This window comes from Taeniopygia guttata, chromosome 21 (genome assembly GCF_048771995.1).
Source record: "Taeniopygia guttata chromosome 21, bTaeGut7.mat, whole genome shotgun sequence".
NCBI classification, from domain to species: domain Eukaryota; kingdom Metazoa; phylum Chordata; class Aves; order Passeriformes; family Estrildidae; genus Taeniopygia; species Taeniopygia guttata.
In genome coordinates this window covers 393949-413922 of record NC_133046.1, presented here as the reverse complement: position 1 = coordinate 413922, position 19974 = coordinate 393949, and the positions used below count along the sequence as shown (strand labels likewise).

Sequence of the window (19974 nt, the reverse complement as noted above, 5' to 3'; positions counted from 1 at the left end):
GTGCTGCAGTGTCCACTGGAAGGGTTTTGGGGTGCTGTGTGTCCCCTGGAAAGGCATTGAGGGGCTGAAGTGTGTTTCCGAGGAAGGGGAATGGAGCTGGGGAAGGCTCTGCACCACATCTCCTATGGGCAGCAGCTGAAGGAGCTGAGCCTGGAGAAAAGGAGGCTCAGGGGGGATCCTCTCACCCTCCACACCAACCTAACAGGAGGCTGTAGCCAGGTAGTGGTCACTGTCTTTGTCCGTGTAACACAGTGGTGGTCACTCTCTTTGTCTCTGTACAAGTGACAGGACACAGGCCGGAGTTTTAAGCTGCACCAGGCATGGTTTGAGGATGGACACCAGGCGAATTTCCCGTGGAAGGGTGCCCAGGCCTTGGCAGGGGCTGCAGGGCTCTCTCTGTCCGTGGGATCGCCCATCCCGGGGGTGCCCAGGGCACCCCTGGAGGCGGCACTCAGCGCCCTGGGTGGTGACAAGCTGCTGCCCGCTCCCAGGCTGGCCTCCATGACCCCAAACCTCCTTCCCTGCCCAAATTATTTTGGGACACCCCTCAGGCCACGCCCTCTCCGCGCTGACCACGCCCCCCATTGACCCCGCCCCTCCCTTTGTGCGGCGCGCACCATTGGGGCGGGGCCTCTCCCCATCGCCCCGCCCATTCCCGTGTGGCCCCGCCCCCGGTGCCGGTGCCGGTGCCGGTGCCGGGCCCGCAGCGGGGCCGGTGCCGCTCGGTTCGGTCCGACCCGGACACACGTGCGGGGCCGCGCCGCGGGGTTATTCCGGGTGACGGAGGAAGCCGCAGCCGCGGGGCCGCCCCGGCTCCCGCACCTGCCCGCCCCCGGCCCGCCCCGCATCCCCGGCGCGGTGCGGCTGATAGCGGCGACCCGCAGCATCCCCCGGCTTGGGCCGTGGCCGCACCGGAGCCGTGAGTACCGCCGGGGCACGGCCCTGCCGCCCGCACCTCCTCTTCTCTTCCTCTCCGTCTGCCTCTTCCTCTCCCTCTTCTTCCTCCTCCTCTCTCCCGGTGTCCCTCTCCCCGGCAGGGCCGGGGCGTTCAGACCCGCGGGAGGAGGGCGAGCCGAGGGAACCGGGATGGGGGCACAGCGGAAGGGTCACCGGGGGTGACGGGGGGACCCCCGGAGGAGCTGCCGCTCCATCCCTCCTCGCACAGCAAGTTTGTTTTCGGGGTACCACCGGCGCCGCTTCCGAAGGGTTTGGCACAACTGGTGCCGTTTCCAAATATCTGCGGAGGTCTGGAACAGCCGATGCCCTTCCCAGCCTCTGTAGCACCGCGGCATCGCCCCCGGGGCCGGCAGCATCCCTGTCCTCTGCCCAGTCCTGGCGGATCCCGCTGGACACGGAGCAGAGCGGGGCTGGCCCGGCCGTGTCCCTGCCGGGGGTGCCGCGCTGGGGCTCGGGCCGAGCTGAAGGGCACGGGAGAAGCGCTGGAAACTCGTGGGGACCTGGGACGCAGCTTTTCGTGGCCTCTGCAGTGGCTGTCGGGGCAGAGGGATCTCCTTGAGCCACGGCATCGCTGCTGGAGCTGGAGCTGGTCCCGCAGCTCGGGCCAGGCTGGCAGCTGGGCTGGTTCTGCTGGCTGAGCAAGCCCTCCCTCCCCGGGCACAGAGCCCTGCACCTCGGCAGGCGGGGAGAAGGTGGCTGTCCCCGCGCTGTCCCCGCGCTGTCCCTCTGTGCCAGCCCGCAGGAGCAGCGGCCTGGCTCTGGTGGCTCTCTGTGCTCTCCTGTGACTCCCTGCTGTCCCACAGCGTTATTCCGGGGGGCTCTGCATTGCTGGAGGTGATTCTGGAGTGATTCAGCAACACGTGGATGTTTCTGGGTGCCTTTAGCACCCAGAGGTGCTGGTTTGTTACGGTCCGGTGTTTTGGGGCTCGCTGAGCCTTTTGGCTTTCATCCCCGCAGCCACAGCAAAGCCCTCTCTGCAATCCCTTCCCTCTGACCCCGAGTTTCCCTCCCGAGCCGTGAACATCTGCTGGAAATCCTTTATTCAGCACAGCAGTGAGTAAGGCTCGGGGAGATGTTGGGTGTAGAGATGTGAGTTTCCTTCCTGAGCACTGAGTGATTAATGAATCACAGCAAAGAGCAGCTAATTCCGAGCACACCAGGAGCTGGCAGGCGGAACGGGCACCTGCTCTCTTGGCTTGGGAGCTCCATCCAAAGGGAGCTGCTCCCGAGCATCTCGGGGAGCTGGGACGGTCCCTGTGCCTGCTGCCAGCCAGGGCAGCTCGTGGGGGTGGCACTGGCACGGCTTTGTCCTGCCAGCACAGACAGCGGCCATCTGCCCCTGTCCCCCGTGCCAGCCTGGAGTGCAGATCACAGCAGGCGGCCTCTGAGGCTGGAGATCTGCTGGGGAGCCTGCTCCGCGTCCTGGCTTTGCTGCATTTCGGGCTCAGCAGCTCCAGAGCTCCAGCAGCCCTGCTCACGTCCCACTGGAGCCTCCTGGATCCCCTCAGGAGCTGGAGCCCCCTCCAGAGCCCGGGGCAGGCTGGGCTCGGGGGGCCTGGGAGGCTCCATCTGCTCTGCCTGGCCCGTGCAAACCATCCCTGCAGGATGTGGCTCCTCAGGACTGGAATTTGGGCTGCTCCAGCTGCAGTTCCCAGGCTCTGGGACCTTGGCAGGCCCCGCTGTGCCAGTGAGCTCAAGGCCGTGGTGTCACATGCTGCTCATAGCTCACTTTGGGGCTGTGGCCTGTGCTGCTGCTGCTTGCCAGGAGCTGGGAGGGAATCCTTTTGTTTCCTGGCTTGGAAGGACTTTCCCACCGCTCCACAGAAGCTCAGAGCTTGTTCAGAGAGCTGGGCTGGTCCGTGTTGGCAGAGAGGGGCTGGAGGAGGCTTTGGAACCCTCCCTGAGCCAGGCAGTGCCCACGGTGACCTCCTGCTTTGGGGAGACAGCAGAACCATTGCGTGTCCTGTCCATCTGGGAAAGATCTCCCTGGCTGTTTGCAGCCAGCAGATCCAAGTGCTTCTTCCTGCTGTCCCTGCTGCTGCTGCCTCATGTCATGGAGTTACCCTTCCCTTTAGAAGCCAAGTGGTGTCTGCTGCAGAGTCTGCCCAAATTCATCCCTGTGCTGTGCCACCGGGGCACTGCTGGGCAGCACTGACCCGCTCTGGGTTGGCACAGTGTGCCCTGGAGCCACGAGAGCTGGCACAGCAGAGAGGGGAAGGACACAGCCCCTCCTGGCACCGGGGTGCTGCAGAGAGGGAGCAGCTCTGGAGGGTGGCTGTGCCAGGTCAGGCTGCCTGAGCACTCTCCCCTCGTGTTCAGCTGTCTGAAGAAGGAGCTGGGGACAGGGATTCTGTCACAGGACGGGCAGAGCACCCGCGCTGGGGCTGGCACTGCTGCGTGTGCCGGGCTGGCACTGCCCGTGCCGTAAGGATGCGACAGAGGCGCCTCTGCCGAGGCTGCTGGGGACTCTGGCAAGGGGAATCAGGACGTGACCCACATTTCCAGCTCCTCACAGAGCCAGAGGCTCCTTCAGCTCAGCTTTTGGTGCGCTCTGTGCTGGACTGCAGGAGCTGCAGCCTGGCCCCAGTGCAGCTGGGCCTGCACGTTTTGCTGGATCCAAAGGCAGGAATCCATTTCCATTCCTTGTTCCTCCCTAACCCGGGAGTTCAGCAGCCCCAAACCTCCTCCAGTCCTGACCCTCAGCACCAATTACTTGAAAATGACCCAAATATTGGCGCAGATGCCTGGGAATCCCTCGAGCACCGAGTCCTGCTGGGAGCTGCAAAACACGGGAGACAAAAGCTGAGCTTGGAGGTGTCTGACGGAAGAGCTGCTGCCTGTGGGAGGTGAGGACGAGGTTGTGGGCACCGAGATGAGGATGGTGAGGATGCCCTTCATCCCTCTGAGATATGAGAACGCCCCAGGGCATTGAGCCTGTGCCTTGTGCTCCCTCCTGTCACTTTTTGGGGTGACTGAGAGCGGCTTGGAACTCCCAAACAGAACTCCCCAGGGAATAACGAGGGGCTGGGCTTAATTAGGAGAGGCTGGAGTGTGCACCAGGGCCCAGGGAGGGGCGGAGAGGCTGTGCCCAGGTCGGGGTGCTGGGTGCCCTCCCTGCCTGGAGCCAGCGCTGCTGTCTCTGTGCCTGGGGCTGGCAGCTGAGTGCAGCTTTTCCCTGTCCTCCCCATCCCCCTGCCGAGGCTCCACATCCTCCCTGGCAGCTTGTCACTTCTCTGCAGATGTCTAGACAGGAGGATTCAGTGCGTGTCAGTTATGCCTAATTCATTAAAAAAAATAAAAAATAAAAACAGCCCCAGCCCTCCTGCGAGCGGGGGATTCTCGGTCCTGCAGACTCAGCGCTGCCCTGCCCTGCCCTGAGGCTCCCCCGCTGCAGATCCCATCCCAGGGAGCTGCAGGAGCAGCAGGGGCAGAGGGGATGCAGGAGAGGAGGTTTGGAGGGGGTTTTAGGGCTGGGCTGTGCTCCTGGTCCTGCTGCTCACCCCATTTGTGTGTTCTCCTGTGCCCACCGAGGGGTCCCAGCTTCCCTGGCACTGCCAGCCCCCAATGCCTGGGGGTTCCAGGGGGGACAGCTCCCTTGTCCCACTCTGCATCCAAAATCTCAGCCCTGGCCTCTGCACAGGTGCCAAACTCCGCCGTGGGGAGCGCCGAGGATCTGCAGCTCAGAGCATCCCCTGCAGCCGGAGCAGCTCCTGCCTCTGCCCCTGACGGGCTCAGCTCTGCCAGGCTCGGCTCTGCCAGGCTCTGCCAGGCCCAGCTCTGCCAGATTCTGCCAGGCTCAGCTTTCCCAGGCTCTGCCAGGCTCAGCTCTGCCAGGCTTGGCTCTGCCAGGCTCAGCTCTGCCAGGCTCAGCTCTGCCAGGCTCTGCCAGGCTCAGCTCTGCCAGGCCCTGCCAGGCTCAGCTCTGCCAGGCTCAGCTCTGCCAGGCTCAGCTCTCCCAGGCTCTGCCAGGCTCAGCTCTGCCAGGCTCAGCTCTGCCAGGCCCAGCTCTGCCAGGCTCAGCTCTGCCAGGCCCAGCTCTGCAAGGCTCAGCTCTGCCAGGCCCAGCTCTGCCAGGCTCAGCTCTCCCAGGCTCGGCTCTGCCAGGCTCAGCTGTGCCAGGCTGAGCTCACAAGGAAGCCGATGTGAGCTGGAGCTGCTGCCCGCTGTCAGTGCCCGTGGGAGCTCCCTGGTGCAGCAGGGAGAGGACCCCGAGCGGTTCATTTTCTGTGCCAGTGGCACTGCTGTGACACGTCCTGCTGGGGACAGCTGCCTGGATTTCGTGCCTGCTTTGCCTCTGGCTGCTGGACAGGCACAGCTGAGCAGTTCCCATCCTCTCTGCTCCTGTTTATTGTGGGGAAGGGAGGGGGAAGGTGGGAATGCAATTTATTTTGTAATCGGCCCTCTGGAAGTAGGAATCATTTGGGATATCTGAGTTTGATGTGCTGTAGCTGTGAAAACAGCCCTGGCATTTGATTATTGATTAAAAGAACGCTGCTCCGCTGTGATCCTCTCCCTCCCAGGGATCCGGAGTTTGGCTGTGCCAGTTTGGAGGGCGCTGCCCTGGCTGCAGCCCTGGAAGGGGCCTGGCCCAGGGTGCCACCTGGCAAGGCTGGTTTGTGCTGCTGTGACAGCCTGGGCTGGCGCTGGGTGCCAGGGAGGGCTGTGTGCCCTCTGCAGAGGCAGCGCTGCTGTGGGAGCCGCAGGGCTGTGCACCAGCAGCTGGTTTTCTGGCAGGGCTGTGGCACAAAGGGACGGGCACACGGAGGGGACGGATTGAAGCTTGCCTGCGTGTCAGGCCTGAGGGCACGGGGCTGTCCCCTGCTCCCCTGTCCCCTGTCTGAGCAGCTGCACAGGATGTGGCCCTGCTGCCTCCCAGGCTCCTGCCAGACACCAAATCCCCATCCAGGCTGTCAACAAAAAGCCATTCTGCAGGGCCTTCCTGGGGAAAGGGCAGGCTCGGAACTTCTCCCTGGAGGATCCTCTGTTCCCTGTTTATTGCTCAGCACGCTTCTTTTCACTCCCAGCAAAATATGGTTTTTTGTGCCGAGAGAACAGGCCTCCCTTTGGGCAGGGATCATTTGCATTAATTAACAGAGCTGTTATGCATGGCCACGCTCTGGCGCAGAGAAGCCAAACAAACGCCTCCTTTTTTTGGTTTTTTTGGGGTTTTTTTTTGTGCCACAACCTCGGAGTCATTCCAAGGCAGGCAGCACATCCGTCCCAGCCCGTGGGGACACGTGCACTGCTGCTGCTGCCCACAAAAGTGGGTTTGTGCTTCCTGCCCCCTCTGCGCCCTGGACACTGCTGCCCTGTCTCCTGTGGTGCAGGCAGCGTTCCCCATTAATTGCATCCACAGACCCTCGTTTCCTGGGAATGGGGTTTCACAAGGAAATGAGGAATATTTAGTGCTGCTGGCGAGGTGGGAGCTCGGCACAGGGAGCAGCACTCGGCTGTGCCACCCCTTTGCCACGCTGCTTTTGTTCTGGCCCGTTAAAGCAGAGGAGCTCTGATGGGAACCAGTTCTTGTGGGGTGGAGGGGACAGTGGGGCTGAAGAGGGGACAGTGGGGGCTGTGCCCACTGCAGGGCTCCAGCCAGCCCCGTGCCACGAGGGTGGCACTGTCCCATGGGGCCGGTGGGAGGGTGAGCAGCTCCTCAGGGAGCCTGGAGCCAAAAAATCCCCAAGCACAGCTGGCTCAGGCTGCCAGGACTGTGCCCTGCCTTGGGGACACCCGTGGCTCTGGTGGCACCTCCCTCATGTCCTGCTGGGGCGTGTCACAGGCTGGGTGGCACCGTGGCGGTGTCACAGCTCAGGGAGGGTGGCACAGCCCTGTGCCAGCCTTGGGGACCGCAGGGAGAGCTCTGCCTGCTGCCCACAGCCAGTGTCACTCTTGTCACTCGCCCAGGGCCACGCAGTGACTCCTGGCAGGGCTGGAAGTGGGCCCAGCGCTCCCAACTCTTTGGAAGTCCCCCCAAAGCCTCCAGCAGCACCCCCAGCCTGCAGTGCCCTCTGGGTGCTGCCCCAGGGTGCCAGAGCCTGGCTCACGATCCCCAGGAGCAGCAATGCCACCTTCTCCCTGCTGTGTCCTGCCTGTCCCCTCTGAGCCCCGCCACTGCCGCAGCTCCGGGAGCTCCGTGCCCCATCCCAGCCCCGCAGGGACGGGGAGCAGGGACATGACTGCAGTGCTGCTGGGGACAGCTGTGCGCAGCAGGGGTGACACAGAGCAGGAGAACCCCTGGGTGTGCAGCTGGGGATGGGGCAGAGCTGGGGGAGCTCTGTCTGCTCCCTGCCCTGAAGCAGCTCTGGGAAAGGACCTCTGGAGCCCAGCCCTGCCCCTCTGGAGCCCAGGAGGGATGTTCTAACAAAAACCCTCCTTTCTGTGGGCATCTCAGCCAGCAGATGGGAACTGGGAGATGGGGTGTCCCGGGGATGCTGCAGCTTCCCAAATGGGGTGTGGGAGGGCAGGACCACACTGCCGGGCTGTTCCCTGCTGCCCAGGGCACGGTGCCACCCTGCTGTCCCTGCTGGAAGCACCAGCACGCCCTGCCTCTGCCGTGTGTGCCCCTGAGCCCTCCCTGCTGCCAGGGAGAGCTGGGATCTCGCAGCACCCCGGGTGATGCCAGCAGAAAAGGGCATTGCAGGCTTCTCCCCGCTCAGGAAACGTGTTTATTCATCTTTTTGTCCTCCCCCAGACTCCCGTACGTGCTACAACTGCTCCTTAAAAAGGCAGGAGCCGGCTGCAGCCGCGGCTGAGCAGGCTCAGGATGCTGGCTGCTATTTCTGGGCTGCTGTGGAGGTGTGCAGCAGCGGGGGCCGAGGGGATTCTCTCGCCGCAGGGATGCGGGGGCAGCTGGCAGCCTCGCCTTTGGTTCAAGCTGTTTTTTCCCTGCTGCTGCCTCCCCCTCCTCCCTCCTGCTGCTCACTCAGCCCCTGCTCGCCCCCCCAGCTCTGGCACGGAGGCAGCCAAAGGCCTTTCGGAGCAGCCTGGATGCAAACAGCGCTGGGGGAGGAAATCTCTGCATGAATCAATGTTCCTGCATCAGGCGGGTTGTGTTTTCCTAGAAGCACAGAATGGTTTGGGTGGGAAGGGACTGTAAAAATCATCTGGTTCCGTGGGCAGGGGCACCTTTCACTATCCCGGAGTGCTCTGAGCTCCCTCCAGCCTGGCCTGGGATCCAGGGGCAGCCGCAGCTTCTCTGGGAAATCCATTCCAGGGCCTCCCTGCCCTCACGGGGAAGAATTCCTTCCCCATATTGAACCTGAATTTCCCCTCTTTGTTTGAACCAAATGACATTTCCCCGGCAGGGCCTGCTCAGAGCTGTCAGGGTCACTGTCAGCACAGGGTGTTTGAGCTGTGGTGGCTCCCACAGGGATCACGCCTGGACTGATGCCTTAAGCTCTGGCTTTCAGATATTCCACATTCTGTGCTGCATTGGTTTGTAACGCTGAGCTTCATATAAAGTGTCAGCAAGTTCTCCTCACAGCTCAGGCACACAGAACAATCCTTTTCCAGCCCAGAACCAAGGGCACTGCTGCAGCTTCAGGCCCAAAAAGTGCCAACAACAGGAGAGCAAAGTGGGAGGATGGGACTGCACAACCTGGAGCTGGAGTTGGACAATGAACTCCAATACTGAAATGGACCCAAACTTACAAAAGTGTGAAAACTCGTGACTTGGATCCATCTTGGATCCATCTTGGGTCCATTTTGGGTCCATCTTGGGTCCACCTTGAATCTATCTTGGGTCCATTTTGGGTCCATTCTGGGTCCCTCTTAGGTCCCTCTTGGGTCCATCTTGGGTCCATCCTGGGTCCATCCTGGGTCCATCTTGGATCTCTCTTGGGTCCCTCTTGGGTGCCTCTTGGGTCCCCGTTGTGTGCAGCCTCAGCCAGGCTCTGGCCCTGCCCACGGTGACTCCTTTGAAGGCCTTCCAGCAAATCCCCAGGTTATTCCTGTGCCCCCCCAGCCTCTGTTCCAGGTCACCCCGTGAGGCAGCAGGTTAACCCTTTGTTTCCCCGGCAGAGGCACTGGGAGGGGAGTGCCGCCCTCGCTGCCCGCCGCAGCCATGGAGGGGGGCGTGCAGCTCCTGACCCGCGACGGGCACAGCGTCTCGCACAACTCCAAGCGCCACTACCACGACGCCTTCGTCTGCATGAACCGCATGCGGCAGCGGGGGCTGCTCTGCGACATCGTCCTGCACGTGGCCACCAAGGAGATCAAGGCCCACAAGGTGGTGCTGGCCTCGTGCAGCCCCTACTTCCACGCCATGTTCACAAGCAAGTAGAGTCCTCTCTTCCCCAGGGACAGGCTGGCAGCTCTCCCCTCTCCAAATCCCTTCCACGCTCTGTCCCCCTCCCTGTTCTCGCTGCCCTGCCCTTTCATGTGTTGTTTCTGTGAGCAAGAGCAGGAATATTCCTCATTTCACTGCCTTCCCTGAGTCTCTTTGCCCCTGTGCAGGATCCTGGCGTCCCCCTCTTGCACAGGATCCTGGTGTCCCTCCATGCACAGGATCCTGTCCCCATCCTGCAGACCTGGCCCCAAATCCCTACAGCTGGGCAGGAAACCTTCCAAAAACAAACCACTTGCTCCATGCATGGTTAAATCCTCCATTTCCCTCCCTTCCCCGATTCCCCTGCCCACAGCTCCCTGAACAGGATCCTGGTGCCCTTTCTCTTGTCCTGACCCCCCAGTTCCTGCAGCTCCTCCTTGCCAAGAGCTGGGCAGAAAACCTCCCTGGGCTGGGATGCAGAGGTGGATGCAGCTCGTTCCACGCATCCTCCTGTGGGAAGACAGCCCTGCTGGGGAGGTTTTGTTCATTTTTGGTGTCCTTTGCCCCAGATGAGATGAGTGAGAGCCGCCAGACCCATGTGACGCTGCATGACATCGACCCCCAGGCGCTGGAGCAGCTGGTGCAGTACGCCTACACGGCTGAGATCGTGGTGGGAGAGGGGAATGTGCAGGTAGGAGCTGTTCTTCCCCAAATCCCCCTTCTCCACAAAGCTGTTCTGTACTCCTGGGGACTCCTCCTGCTCAGCACTGCCAGCTGTTCCTGTGGTGGCAGCTGGGTTTGGCAGTGGTCAGGGAGTTTAGCTGCTTCCTTTCCCAGAGGTGGCTCCTCAGAGCTCTGTGCAGGTCCCAGCTCTGTTCCTGAGCACCTGCCGCTCTCCTGGCCCCGGGGGGTGTTTCAGGTGTCCTTCCCAGCTGTTCTTCACCTCAGAAACCAGGAGTGCTCTGTCCTTTCTGTGCTTCTGCGCCTGGAGGTGCTCACTAAACCTGCTCTGCTCGTGCCTTGCAGTGGGACGAGGGTGAAAATCCTTTCCTTGGCCTGGAAACTCCCTTTTGCCCCATTCTTTTCCACTGTGCCAGACCCTTCTTCCTGCTGCCAGCCTGCTTCAGCTCAATGGTGTGCGGGACGCTTGCTGCAAGTTCCTGCTCAGCCAGCTCGACCCCTCCAACTGCCTGGGCATCCGGGGCTTTGCTGACACCCACTCCTGCAGCGACCTCCTCAAGTCTGCCCACAAGTACGTCCTCCAGCACTTCGTGGAGGTGTCCAAGACAGAGGAATTCATGCTGCTGCCCCTTAAACAGGTGAGGCCCCGCTGGCAGGGTGCAGGTCTGGGTGCAGCAAAGCTCTGTCCATGAGGGAAAAGCCCGAGGATGTGCCCTGGGGGGATGGGGTTTGGCAGGGGGTTGTAGCCAGGTTCTGGGCTCTGGCCCCACTCTGTTCAGGCTGTGGGAAGAGCTCTGTCAGCATGCTGAATCCCACGGGAAATAAGGACAGGAGAACAGGACAGGGGCTCGTTTTGGTCACTGGTGCTTGCCAAGTGGGCTCTGAGCACACTGCCCTGCCTCTGGGAGCACAGCCCCAGGAATGGGTCCTGGCTGCCCTGGGCACGTGGATGGGATGTTTAAATCAGTTCAAATCAGCTCAGCCAATGTATCTTGCTGGTCATCATGTGGTGCCAGTGTGGCCCTGGCTCCTCTCCCCAAACAGGAGCAATTCTCAGTCTTTGCTCTGCATCACCAACCTGTGAGGATCAGCAGGATCAGACACCTCCCCTCACCCATCCCCGGGCAGTGAGAGGTGACAATGAGGGGAGCATCCACATCTCCCCTGCTGCAGCTCTGCAGGTGAAGGGACAGTTCTGGGAGCAGCCAGGCCTGCTGGGTCTGTCCCAGGAAATATGGAAGGGACACAAGCCAGTGGAGTCATCTCCCTGACACCACTGGCAGTGACATCGGGGAGAATTGTCAGGCATTGCAGCAGCCTCAGCCACAGTGGGGGGAAGTGCCAGGGAGGGTGCTCAGAGATGTCTCCACAAAGCTGCACCCGCTGCTTTTGGGGCACCCTGTTGCTGTTTGGAACCCCCAGCACGTCCAGGAGGCAGAGCTCTGCCTCTGGCACTGCTGTTCCACGGGGCTGTTCACCTGCTGGGAGCTGGGAGCTGGGAACATCTCCTTTCCTGCCAGCCCACACCAAGCAGCACTGCCCTACCCTCCCTGCCCTGCAGGTGCTGGACCTCATTTCCAGCGACAGCCTCAACGTGCCCTCGGAGGAGGAGGTGTACAGGGCTGTGCTCAGCTGGGTCAAGCACGACGTGGACAGCAGGAGACAGCACGTGCCCAGGGTGAGCGTGCTGGGAAGGGGCTGAGGGTGCTGGGAAGGGGCTGAGAGTGCTGGGAAGGGGCTGAGGGTGCTGGGAAGGGGCTGAGAGTGCTGGGAAGGGGCTGAGAGTGCTGGGAAGGGGCTGAGGGTGCTGGGAAGGGGCTGAAAGTGTGCTGGAAAGAGGTGAGCGTGCTGGGAAGGGGCTAAGAGTGCTGGGAAGGGGGCTGGTGCTGCCCACCATCTCCGAGTGCCTGTGCTGGGTGGGCGCGGGGCTGGAGGAAGCTGCAGGACAGGGCAGGAGCAGCAGGTCCCTGTCCTACCACTTCCAGTCCCACCTCACTCCACCCCCTGCCATGGACAGGGACCCCTTCCAGGAGCCCAGGCTGCTCCAACCTGGCCATGAACACTTCCAGGGGTGGGTCAGCCCCAGGACAAGCTGTGCCCCGCTCTGAGTGGAGTTTCTGGCTGGTCTCAGCCCGTCCCCCTGCCCTGCCCCAGCCCCTGGCCCAAGGCCTGCCCTGCTGTCCCCCCAGCTGATGAAGTGCGTGCGGCTGCCGCTGCTGAGCCGGGATTTCCTGATGAGCAACGTGGACACGGAGCTGCTGGTGCGGCACCACTCGGAGTGCAAGGACCTGCTGATCGAGGCGCTCAAGTACCACCTGATGCCCGAGCAGAGAGGGGTGCTGGGCAACAGCCGCACGCGGCCGCGGCGCTGCGAGGGGGCCAGCACCGTGCTCTTCGCCGTGGGTGAGCCCTGCGCCCCTGCCCCGTCCCGGGGGCTCTGGGCTGGGTTTGCTCCCCTTGGCAGCATCCGGGAACACACAGGGTCATGGAACAGGGTTATGGTATTGAAGCACCTGCATAGAATAGAATTATATTTTTTTAAAATATATAATATATATAATATATATAATATAATATAATATAATATAATATAATATAATATAATATAATATAATATAATATAATATAATATAATATAATATAATATAATATAATATAATATAATATAATATAATATAATATAATATAATATAATATATGTATCATATATACTATGATTATATGCGTGTGCTTTTATTGAAGCACCTGCATATAATATAAGTTTATATATATATATAATATAATATAAATTATATGATAAATATATAATATATAATATATAATATGATGTAGGTGCTTTTATTGGGAATCAGGGGTACAGATCCAAATCTGTCTCCTGGCTTTTGAGCTGAACGTATTTTATAGTCTATCATTATATAACTTACATATGAGTTATTAAACTTATATTGTTCTATTGTATACATTGACCTTATTCAAGCATGAGTTCCTTGTGATCTTTCTCAAGCCCCTGAGTTTCTCATGGTTATTCTTATGCTTAAGCAGTAATTACATTTAATTACTAAACAATCATCGCATCTAGCAATTACATCATTTATCACATTCTGGTTACGCAGTGCAGTTCTAGGAAGCACAAGGCCTGCCCTTTCCCAGGGTGTTTTCTTTCCCAGGGCCTCCCGAGCCACCTTTCCCTCCCGCTCCCCGACTGCCCATGGATTAAAGCCCTTTCCCGTCCCCTCCGCGCAGGTGGCGGGAGCCTGTTCGCCATCCACGGCGACTGCGAGGCCTACGACACGCGCACGGACCGCTGGCACATGGTGGCCTCCATGTCCACGCGCCGCGCCCGCGTGGGCGTCGCGGCCATCGGCAACAAGCTCTACGCCGTGGGCGGGTAAGGGGCACGGGCAGGGCGGCACGGGTGGGCAGCGGATCTCTGGGGCAGCCGTGGCAAAGCCCCTTCCCTGCGCACGGCGGTCTCTGTGCCCCTGGGATGGCTCCTGCCAGCTGTGCTCCCTGAGCCAGCAGCACAGATTCCTCCTGCCCACTGTGGGAGAGCAGCGAGGAATGAAGGGAGGTCCCCTCAGAAGGGTTTTCATGGCAGGCGTGCGTGGCCAGAGCAGGACTCACCCCACAGAACTGACCTGGCAGGGGTGTGTAGGAAATGCCCCACGGGCATTCCCCACGGGCAATGCCCCCTCCTGAACTGGGGCATTGTGCTCCCGTTTCCCTTAGAATGCCAGACTGGTTGGGGTTGGAGCCTTAAAGCTCATCTCATCCCACCCACCACATCTTCCACCATCCCAGTTTGCTCCAAGCCCCATCCAGTTTGGGCACTTCCAGGGATCCAGGGGCAGCCACAGCTTCTCTGAGCAGCCTCTTCTCCCCCTCTGTCCCTGCAGCTACGATGGCACCTCTGACCTGGCCACGGTGGAGTCCTACGACCCTGTCACCAACTCCTGGCAGCCCGAGGTGTCCATGGGCACCAGGAGGAGCTGCCTGGGTGTGGCAGCCCTCCATGGGCTCCTCTACGCTGCCGGGGGGTACGACGGGGCCTCGTGCCTCAACAGGTAGGCATTGCCTTGCTCCAGCCCTCCCTGCTCCTGCATGCACTGTCCTGGAGCTGGGAGCCCTGCTCCTGACCCTTGAGGAGAGGTTTTGCAACCCAGCTCCTCCTTCCAGTGGAAAAAACCCCACTTTGTAGCCCTCTGCCCCAACAGAACCCAGCCTGTGTCAGCTCCTTCATTTCCCCTGTCCATCCCCAACTCCCCTGGGAGCTGCCCCACATCCAAGAGCTTTGACCTGGGCTTTCCCAGTGTCCCACCTGTTGTCCCCGTGTCCCTGCAGTGCAGAGAGGTACGACCCCCTGACGGGCACCTGGACCTCCATCGCTGCCATGAGCACCCGGAGGCGCTACGTCCGCGTGGCCACGCTAGGTGGGTGCTGCCACGGGGGCTGGGGGGTCCTGGGCAGGCTCTCCTGCACTGCTGAGGGTTCCTTTGGCTGCTCTGCTCCAGTTCCTGCCCCCTCTGCCACATCCTGGTGTGCTCCCTGCCTCTGCCCTTCTCAGCCTCCTCAGCTGGGGATTCATCACACCCTGGAGGCAGCTCCTGAGGGGATGCACAAATTGTTCCCTTCTACTTTAGAGGAAGGGGCTGCCTGTGGATGATCCCCTGTCCCTGGAGAGGAAGGGACAGCCTGATTAGTCCTTCACTGTGGAAGCAGGACAATCCTTTTAGTGATGATCCCAAGCTCACTCTCACCCCAGCAGGAGCTGGATCTCCCTGGGGATGCTTCCCACCTGGCCCGGTGTCCCTGTGCCTGTCCCCTGCCCTGCTCTCAGCTCTCACTGCTGACTCCGAGCTCCCCTCCCCTCCATCCCCAGCTCCTTCAGAGCCTGCCACGCCGATCCTGGCATTGCCCTGCTCCTGCTCCTCTGCTGAAAACACCGCGGGGCTCTGGAGGAGAGCCGTGGAAGGAGGAGGTCAAGGAGCAGCAGCAGCAGGAGCTCTCTGGGGCAGAGGAGCTGCCTGATGAATATTTCACACCACTCCTGCTGGAAAGGGAGCGAGCCGGGCTGGACGTGCTGGGAGGAGCTGCCCAGGGCAGGGGAGGCTCAGCCTGGACCTGTGTGGGCACCTCCAGGGTGGCACCTGTGACACCGTGGGGGCTGTGCTGGCACAGGGATGTGTCTTTATCTCATGCCTGTGCCTCTGTCTTTGCAGAAGGCAACCTCTATGCAGTCGGGGGCTATGACAGTTCATCGCACTTGGCAACGGTGGAGAAGTACGAGCCCCAGGTAAATGTGGGAGATTTGGGTGACTCTGCTGCCTCTCCCCTCCTCAGGAGGGCCTTAACCCACCGTGCATGGCTGTGAGGTGCAGGGGGATCAGCAGGGACATGGAATCCAGGGTGCAGTCCCGAGCAGAGGGCTCCAAAGCTGCTCTGTGAGAGCTCTCTGTGAGGTTTTGGCTATCAGAACACCCCCTGGCCCCGGTGCCCCTGGTTCTGTGGGAAGCAGGGATCCTGCCCGTGCCCTGAGCTGTGCCCAGCTCCCAGCTGAGCTCTGCTGGCTGCACACCAGCGTGCTGAGCAGGGAGTGGGGCAGGCTGGGGACACGTGCTGTGCCCAGGGACACAGCTCTGCTCCAGCAGGGTCGGTCACTGCAGAAATATCAAAGAGAAGCTCCTGGAGGCTTTTCATGAGCTGCAAAACCCCAGCTGCACTCACAGAGGTCGGAAATAGATACAGCTCAATCCCCGAGGCTGGGCTGGCATTCAGCTGGGGCACAACTGGTGGCCTGGCACGGGGATCTCTGTGCCCTGGGGTGGCTCCTGCCAGCTGCTGTGCTCTCTGAGCCGGGCAGCAGAGATTCCCCCTGAGAACAGAGGGACAGCGGGGAGGAAAGAAGTGAGGTCCCCCCAGAAGGGTTTTCATGGCAGGCACTGCGTGGCCAGAGGAGGACTGACCCCACAGAGCTGACCTGGCAGGGGTGTGTGTGTGGGAAATGGCCTGATGGGTTCCCTGTCCCCAGATCAACACCTGGACCCCCATTGCCAACATGCTGAGCCGGAGGAGCAGTGCCGGCGTGGCCGTGCTCGAGGGCATGCTCTACGTGGCTGGTGGCAACGATGGCACCAGCTGCCTTAACTCCGTGGAGCGCTACAACCCCAAATCCAACACCTGGGAGAGCGTGGCCCCCATGAACATCCGCAGGTAAGGGGCTGTGCCCCTCTGGAGCCTCAGCTGCTGCAGCAGGAGCGGGGATCTCACCTTGCTGTGCCCTGCAAACCATAAAACACAGGCAGAGCACGGGGTTTTAGGGTTTGTGGCTGGCTCATCATGCTCCTGCTGTGCTCAGAGGGATTGGAGGGCGTGCCAGGAGGGCACAGCAGGGATGTTCTGCAGAGGGGTTTATCCTCAGCAGTTTGTGTGGCCATAAAGAACCAGGGGTTGAGCTGGCTGAGCCCACGGAGATGCTGCTGGGCGGTGGGAGGAATTAAAGCTTACGAGTCCGAGGATTTTGGGCTCAGAGGATTTGGTATTTGAAGAGGTTTGGACGAGAGTGTAAGAGTGAAGGGGGAGCTGTGTGGCTCTGTGCTGCTCTCTGCCTGTTTGTGCCGCAGCAGTTCATTTCCACGGGGTGTTTGTGGGGTGCTGGAGCTCTGGGCAGGTCCCTGCCGCGCTGAGCTCCCCCCACGCCTGCCAGCCTCACCCCTGTGCTCTCTGCTCGGCCCTTCCAGGAGCACCCACGACCTGGTGGCCATGGACGGGTGGCTTTACGCCGTGGGGGGCAACGACGGCAGCTCCAGCCTGAACTCCATCGAGAAGTACAACCCGCGCACCAACAAGTGGGTGGCCGCCTCCTGCATGTTCACCCGCCGCAGCAGCGTGGGGGTGGCCGTGCTGGAGCTCCTCAACTTCCCCCCGCCCTCCTCGCCCACCCTCTCGGTGTCCTCCACGAGCCTTTGACACCGAGCCCGGCCGTGCCTCGGCCCCGGGGGACAGCGGTGCCACCCGCTCGCTCTGAGCGGGGAGCACCAATGCCAGCCCAGCCCTCCTGGGGTCCCTGCCCGCTCCGGGGCCACCAGGGCCACCAGATGTGCTTCCAGGGCCGGCCCCTCCTGGAGGGCGAGCAGAGGGGGCTCTCCCTCCGGCCAGACTCATCCAGCACCCCCAAGAGCTCCTCTGGGCAAGGGGGAACCCGAACCATTGCTGCTTCTGGGATTGCCGTGCTCCAGCCGGGCACTGCCAGCCCCGCGGTGGCCCGGGGGGCACGGCCCACGTGCCACCCCCTCTCCTCTGAATGTCACCGCAGCCAAACTCAGCCCAAGCCTGTGTGCACTGCTCCGGACTCTGGGGCCGCCGCCCCGCTCCGAGGGTGTCTCTTTGATGCCTTAACCACAGCCAGAGAAGAAGCCCAGCCCAGGCACAGCCCTGCAGGGTGGGGAGGGTCCTGACCCCTCCAGTGCTCCCCTGACCCACTGGGATCCCAGCTGAGCGTGGCTCTGGCCAGGCAGGTGGCCGCAGGGACCTTGGTGGCATCGCTGCCATCGCTGGCCCGGGCTCCAGGACTGGGACTCTCTGGGAATGGCCTGGCCTGTTTGCTGTTCCCCTCTCTGCAAAGCAGATTCTGGGTTTGTGGAAAGGAGTCAGTTCTTGGAAAAAGAACAGTCCAGCCTTCTGAACGAGAAGGATTGCCTGGCATTACTTTTTTGGGTATTAATTTTTTTATTTGCCTTTTTTTATTTGAACGCTAATATGATTTCATATCCGTTTCTTTTTTACACTGCCCTGGTATTCCCCATCCCCTCTGCTCTCGAGGCAGCAGAAGGGATGCAGTTCCTTTTCTCATTTGTTGAGGAGATGATTCCTGTGCCCTGGAAGTTCTCTCTGGATGTGTGGGGTGTGTGTGTGTGTGAGATGCCAAAAGCAGCACGGGAGAGACCGTTTCCAATTAGCGACTCTCTGGCAATTAAGCAACCACTTTGATGAACTAAAGCTTGGATAAGTTCGCACTGTAAGGCCTGTCCTAGAGCCAGGGCTCCCGTGGTGTGGTGTTTTCAGGGTGTGCTGTGTGTGTGAGCCGCAAGCTGAGGCACAGATCAGGTGCTCTCCACACCACAGAGGAACGACTCAACCACTGGTACCTCAATCGTGTTCAAATGTAGCATTGGAAATATGGTCCAACTGTTTGGAACTCATTCCTTTCTCCTTTTTTTTCCCCCCTACTCCCCAGTTCTCACTCACAGAGCTCAGATTTCACTTGTGTGGTACTTGTGGGCCTGAATTTTCAAGTAGCAAGAGATTTCTGCTTTATGGGGGGTGAAAGAAGAGTTTAAAATGAGACAGGGACTCCCCAACTTCAGATCCTTTGCTTGGTGGTCTGATTTTCCCTGGGCAGGTGCCTGCAGGTTTCCCAAGCCCACTGGCATCCTTCACAAGCCTGCTCACAGTGCCTCACGCTGTACATCTGGAATTCCCAGCAGCTTCTGGAAAGCAGGGCTGCTCCCCCTCCAGCCTCTCCCCAAGGGCAGTCTGAGCTTCTCAGGCTGAGGAGGCCTTTTTGGCTTTTGGAACAGGCTCTAAATCTTCTTTTTGTCCCCTTGTCACTGCCCCAGCCCGCCACAGCTCAGCAGCTCTCCCGTTTCCCTGCAGTTGTCTCCTGGTCCATGTGGGCTGCCCCAGGAAGGTCAGAGCAATCTGCTTTGTTCAAAAACTGATGAAATCAGTGAAATCTGCTCTGTTTTCTGCATGTGCCTCCACCCAAGTGAGCTCTCAACCCTTTCCATCCCATTCCTGTAACCAACAAAGGAATTTCATTCTCCTGCTGGGCTCACATCAAGGTGTCCCTGGCTCCAGGGTCCCCTTTGCAGGAGGATCAGCCCAAAAGCCCCACGGAGAGGTGGAAGGGGCTGGTGCTGGGCTTGACCCGAGGTGCTGAGGGGCTCAGGAGGAGTCAGGAATGAAGGCAGAGTGGAGCCCAGCCAGGAGCTGCAGTGCAGGAGCTCCTCAGGGGGGAACAGGGCTGGCTTCAAACGAGGAGTGAGAGGTGGCAGTGGCTGGGCCTCTGCTCCAGCTGGGGCTGCTGCAGAGTGACGAGGGAGCAAAACCTGAGGGGAGTGAGGAATGCAGCAGCTGAGGAGAATTTTGGTGCCACGGCCCTTGGCCTCCGTTGGAATCTTCAGCGGCCGCACTGCAAATCCTGTGTGGTGCTGTCCTGCTTCCTGAGGAGCAGGGACAGGGGCAGAGGGGCTCCTGTCCCCCCTGGCTGCGTCCTGAGCAATATCCCACTGAGCCTGATCCCTGGAACACGGCGAGGAGGGAGCCTCTTGTCTCTGCTGCCCAAACTATGCAGGTGCTCACTGCTCCCCTGTGCCGCAGGGAGGAGGGAGGAAAGGGCAAAACAATTCCCCAGCATCTTCTGGGGGTCCCCAGCCCCCCGACCCACACTGTGTGGACACGAGGTGTCAGCACCTGCCCTGGGAGATGCCAGGGTGGGATTGCTCCTGGTGCTGCACGTCCCCTGCCGAGGAGGAGGAGGAGGAGGAGGAGGAGGAGGAGGAGGAGGAGGAGAGCTCGGAGGGGACGCGTGTCTGTGTCTGTCTGTCTGTGCGTAGCAACCCTGTCTGAGGGGAGGAGAACAACTCTGTGTGGCTTCCCTGCCAGTTTTAGTCTGTGGTGTCTCACCCAAGATGTTCCTTGTCTGCATTCCCAGCAGAGGAGCATCCCAGCCAGGGGGCTCCAGGCTCTGGGGGTTTTTCCCAGCAGGGTCAGGCAGAAGCCCCTGCCCTGATTTGGGGGCAGAGGCTGCCTTGGCCTCCCTGCTGGGCACACCTGGTCCAGATCCATGTGCAAGCGTTGTCACTTTGATTTCTCTGTAACTTATCCGACTTTATTTATGTGGAACTCTGTTTCTCTGAATTTTTTGCACTACATGGGACTGGGGAGGGGATACAAGCAATAGAAGCCAACGTGTACAATAAAGACATTTTCTTGGATACCGGATCCTGCCTCATGCATCCTTGACTCTCCCTTCCCTCCCCTGGCTGGCTCCTGGGGCTGCTCCTTGCTTG

At 60.5% G+C, this 19974-nt stretch overlaps 1 protein-coding gene across 2 annotated transcripts; it reads left to right on the top strand.

Moving 5' to 3' along the window:
- The first annotated feature begins 680 nt into the window (after positions 1-680).
- On the top strand, positions 681-19903 carry KLHL17 (kelch like family member 17). Of its 2 annotated transcripts, XM_002187618.6 has the most exons (12): positions 681-919; positions 8977-9230; positions 9793-9914; positions 10321-10542; positions 11466-11582; positions 12094-12307; positions 13148-13292; positions 13801-13968; positions 14246-14334; positions 15124-15197; positions 15933-16114; positions 16642-19903. In XM_002187618.6, the coding sequence occupies exons 2-12, from the start codon at positions 9020-9022 to the stop codon at positions 16868-16870; spliced, it is 1773 nt and encodes a 590-aa protein (XP_002187654.2). In that variant the 5' UTR covers positions 681-919; positions 8977-9019; the 3' UTR covers positions 16871-19903. The 2 variants fall into 2 exon arrangements, with proteins under 2 accessions (XP_002187654.2, XP_030145454.1); XM_030289594.4 differs by lacking the exon at positions 681-919 and having other exon boundaries at positions 9063-9184.
- The last annotated feature ends 71 nt before the right edge of the window (positions 19904-19974 follow it).